Source organism: Palaemon carinicauda, chromosome 23 (genome assembly GCF_036898095.1).
Source record: "Palaemon carinicauda isolate YSFRI2023 chromosome 23, ASM3689809v2, whole genome shotgun sequence".
NCBI lineage: Eukaryota > Metazoa > Arthropoda > Malacostraca > Decapoda > Palaemonidae > Palaemon > Palaemon carinicauda.
The window spans coordinates 62,304,421-62,326,875 of NC_090747.1; the positions used below are offsets into that span (position 1 = coordinate 62,304,421).

The window sequence follows — 22,455 nt, forward strand, 5'->3', positions numbered from 1 at the left end:
TGAATAAAAGATATTTAATCCGTAAATAGACTTTTGGAGTCAAATAGAGGCTTGAGAAGTGTTTAAAACTATAGAACAGTAGATTTAAAGATGTTAATATTTTAAAACAGATTTTCTTAAAGGAAAAGTGACATTTTTTACATTAGAAATTTGTCAGAGCATATGAGCAGCAAAGGCTTGAAAACACTGATTTTCTTAATTGAAAATTGACAGATATCTACATTAGAGATTTCTAAAAACATATGAGCATCAAAGACTTTAAAAACACTGCTTTCTTAACAGGCAAGTGGCATATTTCTACATTAGAAATTTGTCAAAATATAGGAGCATTAAACACTGTAAAAACACTGATTTTCTTAAAGAAAAATTGACAGCTTTTTACATTAGAAAGATGTCAAAACATATGACCATCAAAGACTTTAAGAACACTGATTTTCTCAACAGAAAATTGACATATTTCTACATTCGAAATATGCCAGAACACAAGAGCATCAATTTCAAGTTGTCTCTTGGATTATAGAGAAGGATTTACCAGACGTACCAAGACAATACCTGTGAAATTAATGAGTTTCCAAACCCAGGTATCGCTTACATGACATTGACGACAAAGATTAATTACTCTCTCAGTGGTATTGTTCTAACTTGTTCGTCTTCTTTTTTTTTATTAGTTATCTTTCGGGTTTTTGCACAGTTTTTTTGGCACTGATACTCGCACCTGACACCTGAGATGTAGTGTAAGTTCCGGAAATAATTAATGGTGCTAATTTTACGCATGAGAGATGGTCTTGGAAATGCCCCACACGAAGGTAATCCCCGAAATGAGAGAGAGAGAGAGAGAGAGAGAGAGAGAGAGAGAGAGAGAGAGAGAGAGCTATGGATCCTAACAAATTCTGAAGCAAACCAATGATAATATTTATTTAAATATTGTGATATTTTAGTAGTATTGAGAGAGAGAGAGAGAGAGAGAGAGAGAGAGAGAGAGAGAGAGAGAGAGAGAGAGTTATTTACTTGGCTAAAGTAATCATACTACTAAAATATCACAATATTTAAATAAATATTATCCTTGGTTTGTTTCAGAATTTATTAGGATCCATAGCTCTCTCTCTCTCTCTCTCTCTCTCTCTCTCTCTCTCTCTCTCTCTCTCTCTCTCTCTCTCTCTCTCCAAAGAAAGCAGTAGGAAACACATCTAATCTTCCTCTGCAATAATGTTCTCTCGCAACACAACGTTGCATTACACGTCTGATTAATGTCGTGATAAGGGCAAAGCCTTACTTGCATTCAGTTCCAAAAGACTTCTGTGTAATGACAACACAGACGTACACAGGGACACACAGGGATGCGAATTGGAATACACAGGGAGAGAGAGAGAGAGAGAGAGAGAGAGAGAGAGAGAGAGAGAGAGAGAGAGAGAGAGAGCCTTACCTTATTGCCTTATTTTTTGTTTGGGTTCCCCCAGGTCCCTCAGTGTGAGGCACCTCGTATATCCACCAGAGAGTTGCTAATACATCTTCCGGTGTATTTTGCATCTTCCAGTCTTGGATGGTCTGGGATGCATCTTAGGTATTTATCGAGCTGATTTTTAAACGCATCTACGCTCACTCCTGATATGTTTCTTAGATGAGCTGGTAGCACATTAAATAGTCGCTGCATTATCGATGCTGGTGCGTAGTGGATTAATGTCCTGTGCGCCTTTCTCAGTTTACCTGGAATGCTTTTTGGTACTATTAATCTACCTCGGCTTGCTCTTTCTGATACTTTAAGCTCCATGATGTTTTCAGCAATTCCTTCTATTTGCTTCCATGCTTGTATTATCATGTAGCGTTCTCTTCTCCTTTCTAGACTGTATAGTTTTAAAAATTGCAGTCTTTCCCAGTAATCAAGGTCCTTAACTTCTTCTATTCTAGCAGTATAGGACCTTTGTACACTCTCTATTTGCGCAATATCCTTTTGGTAGTGTGGGTACCATATCACATTGCAGTACTCGAGTGTACTACGTACATAAGTTTTGTAAAGCATAATCATGTGTTCAGCTTTTCTTGTTTTAAAGTGTCTGAATAACATTCCCATTTTTGCTTTACATTTAGCCAACAGTGTTGCTATTTGGTCGTTGCATAACATATTCCTATTTAAAATTACACCAAGGTCTTTAATTGCTTCCTTGTTTGTGATTGTCTCATTATTAGGTCCCTTGTATGCATACACCATTCCTTCTCTGTTTCCATAATTTATTGATTCGAATTTATCGGAGTTAAATACCATCCTATTTATCTCCGCCCATTCATATATTTTGTTTAGATCTCTTTGTAGTGAGTTCCTATCTTCATCACAAGTAATTTCTCTACTTATTCTTGTGTCATCGGCGAAACTTCTCACTACGGAGTTTTCAACATCACAGTCTATGTCTGAGATCATAATAACAAATAGCAGTGCAGCTAATACCGTACCTTGGGGCACACCAGATATTACCTGGGCTTCATCTGATTTCTCGTCATTTGCAACCACTATCTGTTTTCTGTTTTGCAGGAATTCTTTTACCCATTTTCCTATCTTTCCCACAATATTATGCTTTCTCATTTTTTTCTCCAATATGTTATGGTCTACCTTGTCAAAGGCTTTTGCAAAATCTAGATAGATCACATCTGTGTCTTTTTCATTTATCATATTATTGTATATGTTTTCATAGTGAGCTATCAGTTGGGTCTGTGTACTTTTTCCAGGTACGAAACCGTGTTGACCCATATTAAACAAATTATTTTTGACCAAATGGTTCATTATTTTCTTTTTTATTACCCTCTCATACACTTTCATAATATGTGATGTTAGACTAACAGGTCTATAATTGCTTGCCTCTAGTCTTGATCCACTTTTGAAGATAGGGGTTATATAAGCTAATTTATGTTTAACATATATCTCGCTCATATCTATACTCTGTCTTAGCAGTATTGCAAGTGGCTTCGCGATAGTGTTTGCAGTTTTTTTTAACAAAATCGCTGGAACTCCATCTGGTCCGGCTGCCGATCCATTTTTAATTTCGTTTATAGCCGTGACAATATCTGCTTCATTAATATCTATATCCGTTAGATATTCAACATTTTCTTCTCTCATTTCTGTTTCATTATTCTCATTCGCAATTCTTGGCGTGAACTCACTCTTATATTTTTCTGCTAATATGTTGCATATTTCCTTTTTTTCATTCGTTAGCCGTCCTTCAATTCTTAGAGGGCCTATTTCTATTCTCCTTTTATTCATCTTTTTTGCATAGGAGTAAAGTACTTTGGGGTTTCTTTTTATATTTTGAAGTGTCCTTTCTTCTAAGTCCCTTTTTTCATTTTCTTTCGACTGTATAATCTTTTGTTCTGCATTTTCTATCTTACATTTTATTTCCCTCATTTTCCACACATTTTTTTCTTTTGCAAGATTTTTCTTCCACTTTTTAATTTTCTGAAATAAGATCCTTCTGTCTCTTGGTATGCACGTCTTTTGTTTATTGTTCTTTTTCGGTACATATTTTTCAACAATTTTCTCCAGTATTTTGTACAGTATATCCGTATTTACCTGTATATTATCACTTATAAATACATTTTTCCATTCTTTATTCAGTTCTTCATTTATTTCTGACCATTTTATATTCTTACTGTAAAAGTTATATTTTCCATATCCTTCCCAAAGTTTTGTGCTTTTATTAATTCTGTGATCACTTGCTTTGGAATGAACTATCAATTCTATGACATTGTGGTCTGAAATTCCCGTGTTATACACTATTATTTCTTTAACATAATTCACCTCATTCACAAATACTAGATCTAGGACATTTTCCTTTCTTGTTGGAATGTGGTTTATTTGTTGCATATTATGTTCTAATAGCATATCTTGAAGCTTTTCAAATTGCCTCTTATCTTCTGCGCTACTATTACTCTCTTTTTTATATGTATACATACAACCACTTTCTTCTATCCGTTCTTTCCAATCCACGAAAGGAAAGTTAAAATCTCCGGATAGGAGTATATTCCAGTCTTTATGGTTTCTACATATATCATCTATTTTTTCTATTATTATGTCAAACTCCTTAGTATTTGGGGGTCTGTAAACTACAATATTCACTAGTTTTTCAAATTCAAATTCTACCGCAATCAATTCACATTCTGTGTTGCTGTATTTTTCACAGACTTTTCCTTGATTTATGTCTCTTCCATATATTGCGGTTCCCCCTTGATTCCTATTTTCTCTGTCTGATCTATAAGTTTGGAAACCCTTTATCTGGTCATCACTGCCAGTCTCTTGGGAATACCATGTTTCACTTATATTTAATATATCTATTTTTTCAATTTGGGTTAGTTCTTCTAGGAACTCTATTTTCCTTTTAGAGTTACTCGTGACTAAACCCTGTGCATTCATCACTATTATGGTTTGTGTCTCATTTCCATTATTTAATATTGGTAATAATATGGATTCTCCCATGCTTCCTTCCTGTTCTGATATGATGTTCTTTTCTTCATTTCTCGGAATTCTGCCATTAAAAAATCCAACTTTTCCATAATATTTGTTCTTTCGCCTTCATACTTATTTTTGTGTGTAAACCTGCAATTATCTCCATATCTGCACCAACCCCTGGCATTATATATGCATTCTTGGTAGTTGGGCTCTATTTGTGGAGCTTTAGGTTGAAAGGCCTTTTTTGGTGCATAGTTCGGTATATACTCGGTCTGCTTTTTTGTTTCTTTTTTTTGTTTCATTTTTGTTTTTCTTTTCAGTTTGCTGAGTTTTCTTACTCTCATTCATAGTTGCAGGATGCATATATCGACATTTTTTGTTGAAACTGCATCCTTTTCCTTCTTTTATGGTTTTGCATATTTTTGGATGGAGATCTCTGCATTCGTCTCCATATCCGTCTAAATACGCACATTTACCATATATTTCATAATTATGGCATATCTTTGGATGCTTGTAGTAGCATCTTTCGCCAAATTTGCAATTCCCTCTTTTCAGCCTATTACAGACTATATCTTTCTTTTCTTTTTTTTCTTGTTCTTGCTCTTCCCTAAAAGTATGTAGGTCCGGGTAGAGTCTCTTGGGTCTATTATTTGTTTCCATCTGATAATTTATTTCTTCATAAGTATGTTGTTGGATGGCATCATAAGTTATATCAATGATTTCCTCTGCATCCTTACACATATCTTGTTCATTTTTCTCTTCTTCTTCTTCTTCTTCTTCTTCTTCTTCTTCTTCTTCTTCTTCTTCTTCTTCTTCAACTAATTGCAGCTTTAGTCTCGACTTAATTATATTTTCTATCCAGACTAAGCATGTTGAGCAGAATACCTTTGTGTCTCTATTTTTTATTTTTTGCTGTATTTCAGCACATGTGGGGTGTGTTGGAACATTACAGGCATTACATTTTCTAATCAGTTGTTGAGGATTATTAATGGAATACCATATCTTACATGTATTACACCATTTTGGCATTCTTTTTCCCAATGCATCAATCAGCATATTTACCATATTGGACTTGTTATTGTTCTTTAATGGAATGTGTTGATTGATGTAGACTTTCTTTATAAGTCTCTTTACCACTTGGATTTTCTTTGTAATTTCTTCAATTATTTTACTGATGTTTTCCGCAGATTTGTTCCAGTCTATTGGATCATATTGTTTCAATATGTCTGCGAATATTTTTCCGTCACACTGGTTGGAGTTGTTAGTGACATCTGTTGTCAATCGGTTGAGCTCCTGTTTCGCCAACTCATGAAATTTGCCTTTGCTGACTCCAGCGATATCTCTCCACGAGTTGCCTGTGTTATACAATGCCATCTTGGTCAGATTTTTATTAATTCACAAGATAACTATCCTATGCCGACGATTTATCTCACTTTTCTGCCCTCAAACTAATCACCGACTATTCACGAAAACTTGTAGCTATATTTCACTCGATAGCCTTTTTGTTATCCGCGTTAAATCAGGATATTTTTAGGGACGCACAAGTGTTCACTTCACCGGCATACAAATACAACTCAGAGAAGAGAGATGGTAATTATCTTGCCACGTTGGTATTATGTAGTATAAAATCTACAATTTTTAAATCATTTTTGAAAATGTTCTTGCAATTGCTGAAGCAATGCAGTTAATGGCTTAAAAACATTGAACATTTCAAGTGCAAATTTTAAAAGACAACAAATGAGGCTGCCCCGCTCTCTGCTCTTCTATTTGATTACAATTACCCTTTTCCAGTCCCTCAGTTAGAGGACAGTTGTTTTCCCATCTCATTTCCACTGTAACGGTTTGGCTTTTATATATGATCAGTCACTCTTTCCTGCACTGATAATAAACTAACCTGTATAAACCTGATAGCTCATGTTTAATTTTGTTTGAATTTTTGTGACGTTCTGGCCTGCAAGTCCTGGTATTTAAACTTGATGTTTGTTTGATAAAATTTAGTTGCATTCACCTCGCTTCTCGGTTGCAACCTAATGGCTCTCTCTTGCACAATTGGTGACCACAAGAGGACTTGCTCCCTCCTGCCATCCCCCTCACTGTTGTGCCCTATTGTTTGATGATGCCGCCAACCGCACCCAACTATTCCACACATGCCACCTCAATGAAACTGCCACCCTTCTCCAGCGGAAAAGCGTTCGCCTGGTTCCAGCCTGCCAAATTCCAGTTTTTCATCAAGGGCGTGACTCGCTCAAGTAGTAAGGTAGACCATGTCCTTGCGGCAATCCCAGAGGACATGTTCCTAGAAATCTCCAATTGGCTTTGCGAGCAAGGGGACAACCCAATAGCGTACAACACCCAAAAAACATACCTCCTGGAGCAGTACTGACCATTGCCAGCTGTCTGCATATCCAAATTTTTTTCAGCTCTCTCAAAAACAGACGGGGTTTTGGCTTCTCTCGCCCTCAGGGGAATGACCAGTATCACTCACCTAACAAAGGGCCGCAGACGGTTATGTTTTGAAGTAAATCTACTTCGTACCCTTTGGGTATGGCGCCTACCCAAACCTGTACGCACTGCCATCCTCTATGTAGATATTTTGCCCATGAAGGACATGGTGATCAAAGTCAATGCCCTTATGAACAGCCACTTCAGTGCCTTCAAGACCTCCATAAACGCCTCCACTACTGACGAAGATGTGAATGCGTTAAGACACAGATGCCCACTCTGTGACCTTCCAGAGTGGCGACAAAGCCGTTCGCCGCCAACCACCCACATATAACCCCCTTCATTTTCGCCCCAACCAATGACCTCTCTATCCACTTACTGACGCCCAACTGCCGCAGTTATGTTACTACCACTCCAGATTCCTGGCTGCTGCAAAGAAATGCACAAACAGTTGTCAGTGGCAAAATAAACCTGTAAGTAGGACATCACTTGTGGCGGTGGTTTCCCCTGTCACTATTTCTTTTCTTTTTTTATTTTACATGCTGCAGGTATGGACGGGCATTTTTTGGTAGACACGGGTGCTTGCCGTTCTTTTCTGCAAAGGCCACTCTCCACGACACGACGTAGTTTGTCTAAGTCCATAATCGTTGGGAAACTCCAAATATCACTGGAAGTCACATTGCCAATCCTCGGGCTGGATTTCCTCTTACATTTCCCCCTCCTGGTAGATGTCGGCGACGGGTATTCAACGCGAATTCTTGCTCCAACCTCGCTTTCCACATCAGCGAATCCCCGAATGCCCAAGTCCACCTCCTCCCATCATACCCGGAACTTTTCCGTCCAGAACTTCGTTAAATGCGCATGCTTCCCGTCAAACACAGTAATTATCACCATATCAAGACGATGGGGGCAACAGTATTCGCCAGATTCAGGCGTCTGCAACCAGATCATTCAGCAGCCGCTAAACAAACGTTCACTAAAATGGAAGAAATGGGCCTTTGCCAAAATGCCTCAAGCCCATTGTCGTCACCCTTACACATCATCCTGAAGATGGGTGTCTCTCTGCATCCGTGTGGGGATTACAGGTGCTTGAACATGCAGACAGAACCGGATTACTACCCCCTTTCAAACATTCCCGACGTGACCACCTACTTGCACAAAGCAGAGGCTTTCTCCATGCTCACCCTCCTGAAGGGGTATCATCCGGTGCCCATGAACCAATTAGATATTCTAAAGACCGCCATCACCAACCCCTTTGGTACAAAAACCTTCAATTACTCCAGTTTTGGCCATTGTAATTCTGAAGTCACTTTTCAAAATCTCATGGATGGCATCTTAGGGGATATCCCCTTCTGTGTATATCATGTGGACGACATACATGTGTTCTCTTCCTCCAAAGAGGATCACCCCCATCAAATACGCATCGTGCTCGACCCCCTACAATAGATTGGCTTTTTACTCCGGTACGAAAAGTGTACCTTTGGCACCAACAAAGTATCGTTCTTAGGGCACCGCATCATTCCTGAAGGAGTCCACCCCCTCCCTGAGAAGGTAGTAGCCGTTCAGAACTTTCCCCCACACCCTCGACCGTCAAAGCAATGCAAGAATTATTGGTCATGACCAACTATTATTACAGTTTCCTGCTAGCCATGGCCACCACTCTTGCCACCCTCAATGCCTCCATCATGGGCATGCCAAAAGACCTCAGAGAAGGTTCCCTTTAAGAAGCAGCCTTGTGTAACGCAAAGAATGCCCTATCAACCGCTGCTGCTCTCATTTTTCCTGTACTACATGCCCCTCTCCTTCTCTCCACCAATGCTAGTGACGTCGCTATTGGTACAGTACTCAAGCAGGTGAATAATTTCTTGACCCAGCCATTGGCCTTCTTTATTAGAAAACTGTCCAAGGAGGAATACAGATACCCTACCCTCGATCACAAATTGTTGGCCTTAAACTTGGCTGTCAGTCCCTTCTGCCACTTCTTGGAGATACACCCTTCGTCATTTGCACAGACCACATGCCTCTGGTACATGCCTTTACTTTACAGTCCGACGCCTGGTCCGCCTGTCAAAGCCGACGTCTCTCTGCCGTGGCTGAATATAATTGCTCACTTCAACACGTCCCTAGGAAAATGAATCACGTTGCCAATGCCCTGTGTCAAGAAACACATTGGCCGCCATTCACCTGGGATTGGATTACAATGCCTTGGCAGAGAAGCCCAACGAAAAGATCCACAGTAAAAAGCATGTGGGACATTCTACACATTCCTTAGCTGGGAAGACGTCCCCCTTCAATGCCACCCTCCTATGATGTCAGTACTGGTAGCCCTTGACCGTGGATACTTGCTGCCATGCACCGACAGATGTTTGATTTTTATTCATGGCTGTTTACATCACTCTCGCAAATGCACTGCACAGTTACTGAAGACAAAGTTCATTTCGAATGGCATTACTAAGCATGCTAAGGATTGGATCTGCGCCTGTACTTCATGCCAAACTTTGAAAGTACATGGATATATGTATTCAGAAATGGGCACCTTTCCGCAACCTCCTCGTCGTTTTGTCCATATTTACGTCGACATAGTAGTTCTTCTACCCAGACCACAAGGACATCGTTATCTGTTTACCATCAACGACCACTATACTCGTTAGCCTGAAGCCATTCCCATGGAAACTACAACGTACACCTCATGTACATGTGCCTTACTCTCAGGATGGATAACGAGATTTGGTATCCCTGAGCATATTACTTCTGACAGGGGTACCACGGTCACCTGTCAATTGTCAACATCATTAGCGAATCTCCTGAGCATCACCCTACATCACACAACCTCATAGAACCCAGCAGCCAATGGTATGGTTGACCATTTTTCACCATACTCTCAAACCAGATTTAATGTCCCACTGCAAGGAATCAAACTGGTTTACCCAACTTCCATGGCTCCTCCTGGGACTAAGGACCACTCCTAAAATAATGTATGGTGACCTGTCGATTTTTTTTCCGTCTGCCTCCTCCCCCGACACTCTCCAGCGCCTGAGTCACATTGTATAAAATTTTACTCCATGCCGCCTAACTTACAAGCCCCATACCGACAGATCTGCCTCTCGAGAGCTGGGCACCTATTTCACATGTATGTCATTTTTGGAGGGAGATGCCATGTACTGGCGCTGCTTCATACATGCTAGTACGCTGTAACGAATTTCCTTATTTATCTTATCAATTGCTCTTATCTGTACTGTTAATAAATCTACCTGTATAAACCTGATAGCTCATGTTTAATTTTGTTGGATTTTTTTACTTTCTTGCTGGAAAGTCCTAGTATTTAAGCTCGATATCTGTTTATTAAAAATTAGTAGCATTCACCTCGCCCCTCAGTTACAGCCTAATGGCTCTCAAGCACACCATTCTATATCATTTACATGGAAAACGGACACACACTATGTGTGTTTACATATCGTCACCCTCATAAACTAAGTGCCTAAGTCATTTTCTCCACTTGTTGGGAAATAAAAAAAAACCTTCCCATTTCATAATTCTTTATATCATTGACTTGAGCTTCAATTCACAGATTCTTAACAGAAGAATTTGTGAATTAGAATTTGTGAATTGAAGCTCAAGACAATGATATAAAGAATTAGGAAATGAGAAGGTTTTGTTTTTTATTTCCCAACAAGTGGAGAAAATTACTTAGGCAGTTTGTTTATGAGGGTGACGATACGTAAGACATGCATAAAAAACACTCATGTATGAATACACACACTTGCTTCGAACCAGAAACCAAAAATTGTCATTGGTTGGTGATTTTTTGCCAAAAGGAAAATGAAAGAGATTCTTTAAATTATCTATTTTCCCGACTGCAGTTTGCCTTCTGAAAGAATCTCTCTCTCTCTCTCTCTCTCTCTCTCTCTCTCTCTCTCTCTCTCTCTCTCTCTCTCCATTGTTACCTTGGCACCTCTAAAGCACACCGTGATGAACTGAACTTAAAAACTGCATTCATCTTCGACAAGTTTCACCATCATTTATCATAACTCGGGGCTTCATCGGACACAAAGGAGCTCTCTCTCTCTCTCTCTCTCTCTCTCTCTCTCTCTCTCTCTCTCTCTCTCTCTCTCTCTCTCTGCTGAAATGTCATCTGAACTTTGACTTTTCATGAACCAGTGTCCTGAATATGAAATTGTTTTCTCTTCGTATTTTATCTTTATTTCCTTATGGAAAATTCCATTATTCGTTTCTCTTTATCTTCGAGATTACCATAGAAAAGTTTTTATGGTTTTGCTTTTGGCGTTATGATTTACCAAACCAAAACTTCATCTTTGTATTTTCAGTATTTTAAAATATTAATTGATAATTATCATCTTTTTTATATAAGCTTGTAAGATTTTCGTCAAAATACATCTTTTTACTTCTATAGAAAAATGAAAGATTTCTATCAAAACAAATTAAAATATCACTTCTCTGGAAATCCCCAAAAGGCAAAATGGACAAAATTTTGATAAATAAAAACTAATAGTCATCTTTACTTTCATTAAAGAGTGTGAAATTTTCATCAAAATCAAAATACCATATATTCCTTAATCAAAGATTGTAAGATTTTTATCAAAATACCACCAACCATTGCTATCCTTTCTCTTATCAAAGAGTTTACTATTTTCATCAAAACCATCTTTCCTTTTATTAAGGAGCGTAAGATTTTCATCAAACCCACATTTTCTTTTATGAAGAAGCATAAAATCTTCATGAGAACACCATCTTTACTCCACCAGCAACCATAAAAAGATAGTTTTCCCCTTCGTTTGAAAACTCCATAAAAAGACAAAACTTTTTGGTATCCTTCTGCATGAAGTTTAAAATCAACTCGACCATCTATCTCTTTTAATTTATCTATCCAAGCCACTCAAAGGGATAGGTATAAGGGAGGTAGGGCCTCTAGGGGATAGGGAAGGGGATAGGAATGGATGGTGGATGTACCCATGATGGAAGGTTTAATTATCAATGCCTGTAGGGGAGCAGGGAGAGGGAAGAGTTGGAGTAAGAGTGGGTGAGAGGAGTTGGATAAGGAGCGAGTGGGAGGAGTTGGCGTGTGGGGAGTTGCCGGCAGAGCGAGTGGGTGAAGTTGGTGTAGGAGTGACTAAGTGAAGTTGGAGTAAGAACGAGTGGATGGAGTTGGTGTAGGAGCAAGTGGGTGAAATTGGCATAGGAGAGAGTGGATGCAGTTGGTGTAGGAGCTAGTAGTGAAGTTGGCGTAGGAGAGAGTGGGTGGAGTTGGTGTAGGAGCGAGTGGGTGAAGTTGGCGTAGGAGAGAGTGGATGGAGTTGGTGTAGGAGTGAGTAGGTGAAGTTGGCGTAGGAACGAGAGGATGGAGTTGGTGTAGGAGTGAGTGGGTGAAGTTGGCAAAGGAGAGAGTGGATGGAGTTGGCATAGGAGCAAGTGGGTGGAGTTGGTGTAGGAGCGAGTGGGTGAAGTTGGCGTAGGAGAGAGTGGATGGAGTTGGTGTAATTTGAGTAGGTGAAGTTGGCGTAGGAACGAGTGGATGGAGTTGGTGTAGGAGTGAGTAGGTGAAGTTGGCGTAGGAACGAGTGGATGGAGTTGGTGTAAGAGCAAGTGGGTGAAGTTGGCGTAGGAGAGACTGGATGGAGTTGGTGTAGGAGCGAGTGGGTGAAGTTGGCGTAGGAGAGACTGGATGGAGTTGGTGTAGAGCGAGTGGGTGAAGTTGGCGTAGGAGCGAGTGGATGGAGTTGGTGTAGGAGTGAGTGGGTGAAGTTAGCGTAGGAGAGAGTGGATGGAGTTGGTGTAGGAGCGAGTGGGTGAAGTTCGCATAGGAGAGAGTGGACGGAGTTGGTGAAGGAGCAAGTGGGTGAAGTTGGCATAGGAGAGAGTGGATGGAGTTGGTGTAGGAACAATTGGGTGAAGTTGGTGTAGGGAGAAAGTCGTTGGAGTTGGTGTAGGAGCGAGTGGGTGAAGTTGGCGTAGGAGAGAGTGGATGGAGTTGGTGTAGGAGCAAGTGGGTGAATTGTCGTAGGAGAGACTGGATGAAGTTGGTGTAGGAGCAAGTGGGTGAAGTTGGCGTAGGAGAGAGTGGATGGAGTTGGTGTAGGAGCAAGTGGGTGAATTGTCGTAGGAGAGACTGGATGAAGTTGGTGTAGGAGCAAGTGGGTGAAGTTGGCGTAGGAGAGAGTGGATGGAGTTGGTGTAGGAGCAAGTGGGTGAATTGTCGTAGGAGAGACTGGATGAAGTTGGTGTAGGAGCAAGTGGGTGAAGTTGGCGTAGGAGAGAGTGGATGGAGTTGGTGTAGGAGCAAGTGGGTGAATTGTCGTAGGAGAGACTGGATGAAGTTGGTGTAGGAGCAAGTGGGTGAAGTTGGCGTAGGAGAGAGTGGATGGAGTTGGTGTAGGAGCAAGTGGGTGAATTGTCGTAGGAGAGACTGGATGAAGTTGGTGTAGGAGCAAGTGGGTGAAGTTGGCGTAGGAGAGAGTGGATGGAGTTGGTGTAGGAGCAAGTGGGTGAATTGTCGTAGGAGAGACTGGATGAAGTTGGTGTAGGAGCAAGTGGGTGAAGTTGGCGTAGGAGAGAGTGGATGGAGTTGGTGTAGGAGCAAGTGGGTGAATTGTCGTAGGAGAGACTGGATGAAGTTGGTGTAGGAGCAAGTGGGTGAAGTTGGCGTAGGAGAGAGTGGATGGAGTTGGTGTAGGAGCAATTGGGTGAAGTTGGTGTAGGGAGAGAGTCGTTGGAGTTGGTGTAGGAGCAAGTGGGTGAAGTTGGTGTAGGAGGGAGTGGATGGAGTTGGTGTAGGAGCGAATGGTGAAATTGGCATAGGAGAGAGTAGATGGAGTCTGTGTAGGAGCGAGTGGATAGAATTTGTTTAGGATGAGTTGTCGTGGGAGCGAGTGAGAGGAATTGATGTAGAAGTGTGTAATTGAAGGAGGATGACCGAAAAGAGATAGAGTAAGATAGAAATTAAAAATGAGTATCAAGGAACACGTTGAAAGGGAAGTGAAGAGATTAGGAGAATGAATAATTAATGTTTTTTGGGGGTGGTTAGGGATAGAAGAGAATGATTGGGGAGGAAGGGAGAGCGTAGTAAGAAGAAGGATTGGGGAAAAGGAAGGTGAAAAGGCTGAAGGACAATAAGTCTGAGACTTTATTTGGGAAGAAAGAAACTACAAAATGAAGAAAGAGAAAAATCAAATGCTAAAACACACGACAAGAAATCCCCAAGCACTGTTGCAAAGTCTATGCTTGAACTTTAACTTGAACCATGAACTTAACCATGACCGGGACCTGTACCTTAAACTTGAACGTAACCTGAACACAATATGGAACCGAAACTATAACCTAAAAATAAACCATAACCTGGAACCTGAACATTAAACTGAACTGTTACTGTAATTGGACACTAAACATACAACTGGACTTAATCCTGTCTTGAACCTAAACCTGAACTTAAACCATATTCAAAACCTACATCACAACTTGATCATTAACCATAACTTGAACCTGAATCTTAAAGTGAACCTTAAACTTAGCCTAAACATGAACCTTAAACTGCACCATGCCCTGAACCTAAAACTAAATCATGACCAGGACCTAAGTCTGAAGCTATACTTGAACATGAACCTTAAACATAACCATAAACTGAACTTAAGCCGGAACTTCAATTGTAATCTGAGATGGAACCTGAACTTATCCCTTAAACTGAACCAGAACCTAAACCATTACCTTACTTTGAACCTAAACAGTAATTTGAACACAAACTGAACCTATAACTGAATTTAACCCTGACCTTGAACAGTAACTTGTACCTAAACCTGATCTTAAACCATACCCTAAAGGACCTAAACTTGAACCCTAATGAACCTAAAACACATCTTGAACCTGAACCATAAACTGAATCTCAACTTAAAACCTTGAATTTAATCATAACCTGGACTTGGACCTGTATCTTGAACCGTGAACCTGAACAGTAACCTGAACCTTAAATTGAACCTATACATGAACCTTAAACTGAACCAAATACCTGAACCTAAGCCTGAACTTCAATTGTAACCTGAACCTACAATAAACTGTGATATGAACCTAGACAGTAACTTAGTTCTGAACCTGAACCTTAAGGTTTGAAGTCAAAGAGATTGATGAGGAGGAGACTGGAAATGGGGTAAGAGTTTTCTCAAGGTAGAAGGAAGGTGAGGAAAAGGATGTATGAGGGGGAGGAAGGGGATGAGGGGGTTAGAGGGGAAGGAAAGGGAGAGGTATTGGACTGGGAGGTGGGGGGTGGAGGGAATGGAGGGGTTGAGACATGAGAGGCAAATATGAGGGGAAAAAGGGGCGATGATTTAACAAATGTTTGACGAAGAGGGAAAGATCTAGAGGGTAGGAGAAGAGCAGGAGATGGAGGGGAGAGATAGAAGGGGTGAGGAACATGGTGAGAGGTAGGGAGAGAGAGAGAGGGGGGAGGAAGGGAGGGGGATGTGGGAATCTTGCCATTTCTCATCCTCCATCATGACATGGCAATCACTTTTTCTCTCTCTCCAGAAGTCAGCCATTATCTGACCAAGATCCTTCGGCAAACCTTCTCGGGTCTTCACACATTTTTGCCATCTCAGAGATTCAGTTCTCTCGATTTTTAGATGTTTTTTTTAAATACATTTTTATATATACATTCTATGCTTTCTTTGGAAAAAGTTTTACTCATATTCATTTTCAATCCCAAATTTCCGCTTTCTCTATTCGAATCTTCTATCGTTTTTTTTTTTTTTTTGGAATTCCTTTCAATAAAAAAAACTTTGTCATATACAAACTATAAGTATTATTGAAAAGGAAGAGTAGATCTCTTTCCCAATGCTTTCTTTGGAGAGAGAGAGAGAGAGAGAGAGAGAGAGAGAGAGAGAGAGAGAGAGAGAGAGAGAGAGAGAGAGAGAAAAGGAAGGGTAGATCTCTTTCCCAATGCTTTCTTTGGAGAGGGAGAGAGAGAGAGAGAGAGAGAGAGAGAGAGAGAGAGAGAGAGAGAGAGAGAGAGAAAAGGAAGGTAGATCTCTTTCCACTCCTTTCTTTGGGGAGAGAGGAGAGAGAGAGAGAGAGAGAGAGAGAGAGAGAGAGAGAGAGAGAGAGAGAGAGAGAGAAAAGAAAGGTAGATCTCTTTCCCACTGCTTTCTTTGGAGAGAGAGAGAGAGAGAGAGAGAGAGAGAGAGAGAGAGAGAGAGAGAGAAAAGAAAGGGTAGATCTCTTTCCCACTGCTTTCTTTGGAGAGAGAGAGAGAGAGAGAGAGAGAGAGAGAGAGAGAGAGAGAGTGAAAAAGGAATGGTAGATCTCTTTCCCAACTGCTTTCTTTGGAGAGAGAGAGAGAGAGAGAGAGAGAGAGAGAGAGAGAGAGAGAGACAGAGTGAAAAGGAAGAGTAGATCTCTTTCCCTCACTGCTTTCTTTGGAGAGAGAGAGGAGAGAGAGAGAGAGAGAGAGAGAGAGAGAGAGAGAGAGAGAGAGAGAGAGAAAAGGAAGGGTAGATCTCTTTCCCACCTGCTTTCTTTGGAGAGAGAGAGAGAGAGAGAGAGAGAGAGAGAGAGAGAGAGAGAGAGGAGAGAGAGATGAGAGAGAGAGAGGAGAGAGACTATATACCAACACTCAAAAATGGAAGTGAACATTTATACACATATGTATCATTCATAAATAACTACTTATAGCTTATATAAACCAAACATCAAATTCTACTTTTAATTGATTAAATTATATAATTATAATTTTCACCTGATATACCAAAACTTGAAAACTTTCAAAACTTTCAATTACAAAGCCAGGTAACTCAATGAACGGAAACTCCCTTCACATCACTGCAATGTCTGTCCTTAATATTGGTTAACTCGTCAGCATTTTCACTTGTAGATTTTTTTTTGGATGTGTCAAAGCTTAATTACTCATTAAGTAAAGATTCCATCATTTGCCGGACTTGAATATTTAGTGAAGTATTCGAGGCAGGTTAATCTGATTCCAATTAAAGAGAGAAATATTTGTAAGGTGATATGGACACTTTTTTTAATTGGGTTTTGAATTATCTATGAAGAGAGTTTTTATTCTTGCTTAATTATGGCTTTAATTATATTTTTTTTTTCTTTTTTTGCTGGGGCAGAAGTTTATAAAGAGACGACATCATAATAGATGATAAAAGGGATATTATAATACTGTGTGTATGTATGTATGTATGTATGTATGTATATATATATATATATATATATATATATATATATATATATATATATATATATACTGTATACACAGTATATATATATATATATTTATATATATATATATATATATATACTGTATATACAGTATATATATATATATATATATATATATATACATATATATATATACATATATATATATATACATATATATATATATATATATATATGTATATATATATATATATATGTATATTACATATATATGTATATACATATATATATACACATATATATATGTATAATATATATGTATATACATATATATATACATACATATACACGCACACACACAGTATATATCCCTTTTTTCATCTATTATGATGTCGTCTCTTTATAAACATATATATATATATATATATATATATGCATGTATATGTATAATTAGAGAGAGAGAGAGAGAGAGAGAGAGAGAGGAGAGAGAGAGAGATGAGAGAGAGAGAGAGAGAGAGAGAGAGTAATTAATCACCTGTGTTTGCCATTAATAAGTTAAGTCTACCTTTGCTCATTTCCTGCTAGACGACTTCGTTTGCCTTCGTTCTCTGTGCAAATGACATTTGTTTGGTCTCTGCTACGAGAGAGAGAGAGAGAGAGAGAGAGAGAGAGAGAGAGAGAGAGAGAGAGAGAGAGAGAGAGAATTAAAGATCATCTCAGTGTTAGCACGGTCATTCAAATAGAGAGTAATTATAAGCAGCAAAAAAAAATTAATTATCACCTTCTGCTTGCCATTAATATGGGAGAGAGAGAGAGAGAGAGAGAGAGAGAGAGAGAGAGAGAGAGAGAGAGAGAGAGAGAGAGAGGTTGGGTAGTGCAATTAGTGTGTCATTTGCCTTGTTCGTCCTTTTTTCTTATGGAACTAACTCCGACAATTACGATTTCTTTTCTCTCCTGACTTCTGTATTTAGTGTCTTTCTCGTTAAGTCGATACAACCATAATATTCCACTGTTTATTGTTCATTTTATGCATTTAATAATCTTTGTATTACAAAAAATATAATCTTTTTTCCATAACTTCTTATCCTTATATTAAGGGAAGAACAGATATCTAATTACATACAAATCTTTTCAAATTTTAGTTGTGATTCTTGAAAGCAAATTTACTTTTCAGAAACATTCCGTCAGTTCTCTTCTTCGAATACAGAAAATAAATGGCTTATTGAGAGACCATTTTTAAAATTTTCGGTGATTAATCTATTCTGAAGAAACTTTTCAATTCTTTCATTCTACTTTGTTTCGAGTATTGTTCTTCTATCTGGTCTTCAGGCTGGTGAATCTCATCTTTATTTGTTGGGCAAAGACTAGTAGTTTATTAAATTCCTTTTTCCTAATCTTGATATTAATCTTTGGCACCATCGTTCAGTTAGGCTGGACTCCCACTTGCGATTTTTTTGTCGAGCGACGCTGATTGTTGCCAGATACCTCCAGAAAATGTGACCATTGGTAGATGGTGTGAGAACAACAATTGGTCAATTTGTCTCTCGAAAGTTTGTCAACCACTCAAGATAAAGGTACAGGCGACATGGCACCGGGAGCGTCCGAACGTCACCCAGACGTCGACCAACTGACAGGATGAATGGTGCGAACCAAGCAGGAGCGATGAGAAACCTTCGATCCTAGACATCGCAGTATGTCGGCTACATTGCAGGAACATGCCCACGACCATCAGATGCCAGGACGATAGGAGAGCGACTAATGATAGACGGTAAGAATGACAGAACATAGAGCGCTAGGCGTGATATAAAAGGGGGCACTGAACCACACCCACCGTTCAGCAGCCACCACACCCACAATGACCCTACAGCAGTATGTGACCACCCCCGCCTCACCAGAGAACCATGCCAGGCCAGAGTAGATCCTGGACCTGGACTTCCTCTTCATGGTAGCTGTATACCAATACAAGAAGGAGCATAAGCAGGAGGCCAAGGCGCATACACAATGGGTAAAGCTGTACCTAGCACAGGTCCTGGTTGGCCACTACTGTTAGATAAGTTTCTCTATGAAAGATCCACCCGTATCTTGCCCTCTTTATGTACAGCTACCGTGAAAGCTCGTAGTAGGTCAGTGGGGAGGTCTTTGAGCAGGTCTTCTCACTAATAAACCATTTCTTTTTCACCATATTTTTGTACTCTGGCACCCCCACAGTCGTAAAGGTATGGGTAGTTCTGGAGCCATTAATCATAAGTCCCTTTCCACCCTCTTTGGCAGAGTGATGTGGCGGTATCGTTTCCCACCATCTGTGTAGTCTTCGTCCAACACCTCGTCCTCTGTAGATGGTGGTGGGGCTTCTTCAGTCTCCTGATACACCTCTTCCTGATGATTCTAGAATGTGAGGACATCCTTGGATGCTATGACCATACCATCATCTCCCATGATCACAATTGGCAGGCTTGCATGGTCTAACAACTCATCCTGGCCCAGGTCATGACCTAATGTCCTTGGAAGTTCATCTAGCAACACACGGGGGTGTGGCGGACTTTTGGGTTGCAACATTGTCATGGCTGACATAGGTTGCCAAGGTTTGGGCCATGGCCTGCTAGTTCACCATATGGTAGGTGACGTGCAAATATATTTTTAGCAGGAATGTTCGCTCCATGCATCGCTCCATCAATTTTGGTTCCCTTCGAGCGACGTCGCTCCTCATTTGCTGTTTGTTGCTCAATGCAACTCGATACCTAGTTTTTAAAATCGTCTTGCGAGCCCTAGGAGATCCATCGTTGATAAAGCACTCGTATTACCTGGTGGCGTTGTGATTTATTACCTTTCTGGAAGTATCTAGCAACAATCAAGAGTCGCTAAACGAAAAATCTCAAATGGGAGTCTAGCCATAGTTCTTCATGCAAAGTTGCATGTTTTCTCACAATTCTGACCATACTTTGCATAGAGATTTTTCCAGATAATAACATCCAGCTAGTAATACTAGGTATGCAGTTTAATTCTATTAGTCTTGCTCTCTCCAAACCTGAGTTTACTTAAACAAGTGTTAAGTATAACCTTTGTTCATTAAAACACATGGATGGTAAGTCATTTCCTTGAACATGTGACCAAGACAACAATCATCAGCATAGTTAGGTTGGTGGGACGACCTAGAAGTTTTTATTTCATCTGGGACCAGAATGTGGATAATTTTCCTAATCTGGAAGTGAAATCTGCGGAACTTCTGGAGTTCTAACATTTTGTAATTTCTATTTTGAGGAATAGGTTGACCTATGTCTTAAATTCTTTCATGTTTCCTTTATTAACTACTTATATGAAGTTTATTTGTTCTTTTCCTATTTCCTCTCATCACTGGGCTTCTTTCAATGTTGGAATCATCGGGCTTTTAGCATCCGAGTTTCCAACCAGGGTTGTAGATTGGCTAGCGGTAATAATAATAATAATAATAATATAATAATAATAATAATAATAATAATAATAATAAAATAATAATAATAATAAACATAAAATAATAATAAAAGTAAAATAATAATAAAAATATAATAATAATAAAATAGTAATAATGAAATAATAATAATAATAATAATAATAATAATAATAATAATAATAATAATAAAAATAATAAAAAAAATGAATATAAAATTAAAATAACAATAAAAATAAAAATAATGAAAAAAAATAAAATAAAAATAATAAAAGAAAAAATAATAATAATAATATTAATAAGTGCAGAAATGAATTAAAGACCTGATCGAATTAGCTGTTTTAAGCTTATCTTCCATAGTAAGTTTGACCTTAGCATTTGTGACGTTAGTTTTAAGTAAAGCAGATATTGAGCAATCATCCATTTATCAAAAGCCCCTAAAAGATACTCTTAAAAAAAAAATGAGATAAAAATTCCATAAATTGATAAAATAACGAAAATTTTGTAAACTGTAAACAAGAATATTAATTTGTTTACAATGAAGTCTCATCAATCAAAAGTTCCATCTTCGTGGATGATTAGTTTCAGTGAATTAATTATTCCATTTGCTAATTAGATTCACATTTATTTTCACCATTCTGTGATTGATTAGGTCAATGAGAAGGTGAAGATCTTCCATACTGAGATATTAATTAATTTCCTGTCTTTCTCTAGAGAGAGAGAGAGAGAGAGAGAGAGAGAGAGAGAGAGAGAGAGAGAGAGAGAGAGAGAGCCTTACCTTACCTTATTGCCTTATTTTATGTTTGGGTTCCCCCAGGTCCCTCAGAGAGAGAGAGAGAGAGAGAGAGAGAGAGAGAGAGAGAGAGAGAGAGAGAGAGCCTTACCTTACTTTACCTTATTGCCTTATTTTATGTTTGGGTTCCCCAGGTCCATCAGTGAGAGAGAGAGAGAGAGAGAGAGAGAGAGAGAGAGAAGAGAGAGAGAGAGGAGAGAGAGAGATAGAGAGAGAGAGTAGATAAAAGTGAAAGCGAAAGTGAAACAAAAGAAAAAAGTTAGAGAATAAGAGAGATAATGAGAAAAAAAGTGAAAGAATTATGGAATGAAAGAGAATTAAGGGAGTGAAAGAGAATAAAAGAGTGAAGGAGATTGAGAGAGAGGGAGGGAGGGAAATATTAAAATAATAAAAGAGAGCGAGAGAAAAAAGAGAGAGGGAATAAAGAGCGAGAGAGAATAAAGTGGAAAAATTAGAGAGAGAGGGAGAGAGAGAGAGAGAGAGTAGAGAGAGAGAGGAGAGAGAGAGAGAGAGAGAGAGAGAGAGAGAGAGAGAGCCTTACTTACTTTACCTTATTGCCTTATTTTATGTTTGGGTTCCCCCAGGTCCCTCAGTGAGAGAGAGAGAGAGAAGAGAGAGAGAGAGAGAGAGAGAGAGAGAGAGAGAGAGAGAGTAGGATAAAGTGAAAGCGAAGTGAAACAAAGAAAAAAGTTAGAGAATAAGAGAGATAATGAGAAAAAAAAGTGAAAGAATTATGGGAATGAAAGAGAATTAAGGGAGTGAAAGAGAATAAAAGAGTGAAGGAGATTGAGAGAGAGGGAGGGAGGGAAATATTAAAATAATAAAAGAGAGCGAGAGAAAAAAGAGAGAGGGAATAAAGAGCGAGAGAGAATAAAGTGGAAAAATTAGAGAGAGAGGGAGAGAGAGAGAGAGAGAGAGAGAGGAGAGAGAGAGAGAGAGAGAGAGAGAGAGAGAGAGAGAGAGAGAGAGAGTAGAATAAAAGTGAAAGCGAATAAGTGAAAAAAGGAAAAAGTTAGAGAATAAGAGAGAGAATAAGAAAAAAGTTAAAGAATTATGGGAATGAAAGAGAATTAAGGGAGTGAAGAGAATAAAAGAGTGTGAACGAGATTAAGAGAGAGGGGGGAAGATTAAATTTATATAGGGGAGACCGAGAGAAAAAAGAGAGGGAATAAAGAGCGAGAGAGAACAAAGTGGAAA

General features: G+C 39.1%; 1 protein-coding gene across 1 annotated transcript; it reads right to left on the reverse strand.

Moving 5' to 3' along the window:
* Positions 1-12,099: 12,099 nt before the first annotated feature.
* LOC137617618 (mucin-2-like) lies at positions 12,100-19,603 on the reverse strand. Its single transcript, XM_068347624.1, has 3 exons — positions 19,465-19,603; positions 18,809-18,990; positions 12,100-13,704 (listed from the first exon to the last, which is right to left on the reverse strand). Exons 1-3 carry the CDS (start codon positions 19,601-19,603, stop codon positions 12,100-12,102), a joined length of 1,926 nt encoding a protein of 641 aa, XP_068203725.1.
* Between the last annotated feature and the right edge of the window lie 2,852 nt (positions 19,604-22,455).

Coding starts and splice junctions, on each gene's coding strand:
- LOC137617618 (XM_068347624.1), bottom strand. CDS start 19,603: ATGACAATGTTGCAACCCAAAAGTCCGCCACACCCCCGTGTGTTGCTA. Junction 18,991..19,464: donor TGTGATCATGGGAGATGATG/GTATGGTCATAG, acceptor ATTGGTATACAG/CTACCATGAAGAGGAAGTCC. Junction 13,705..18,808: donor TATGTTCTGTCATTCTTACC/GTCTATCATTAG, acceptor GCTCCTACACAG/ACTCCATCTACTCTCTCCTA.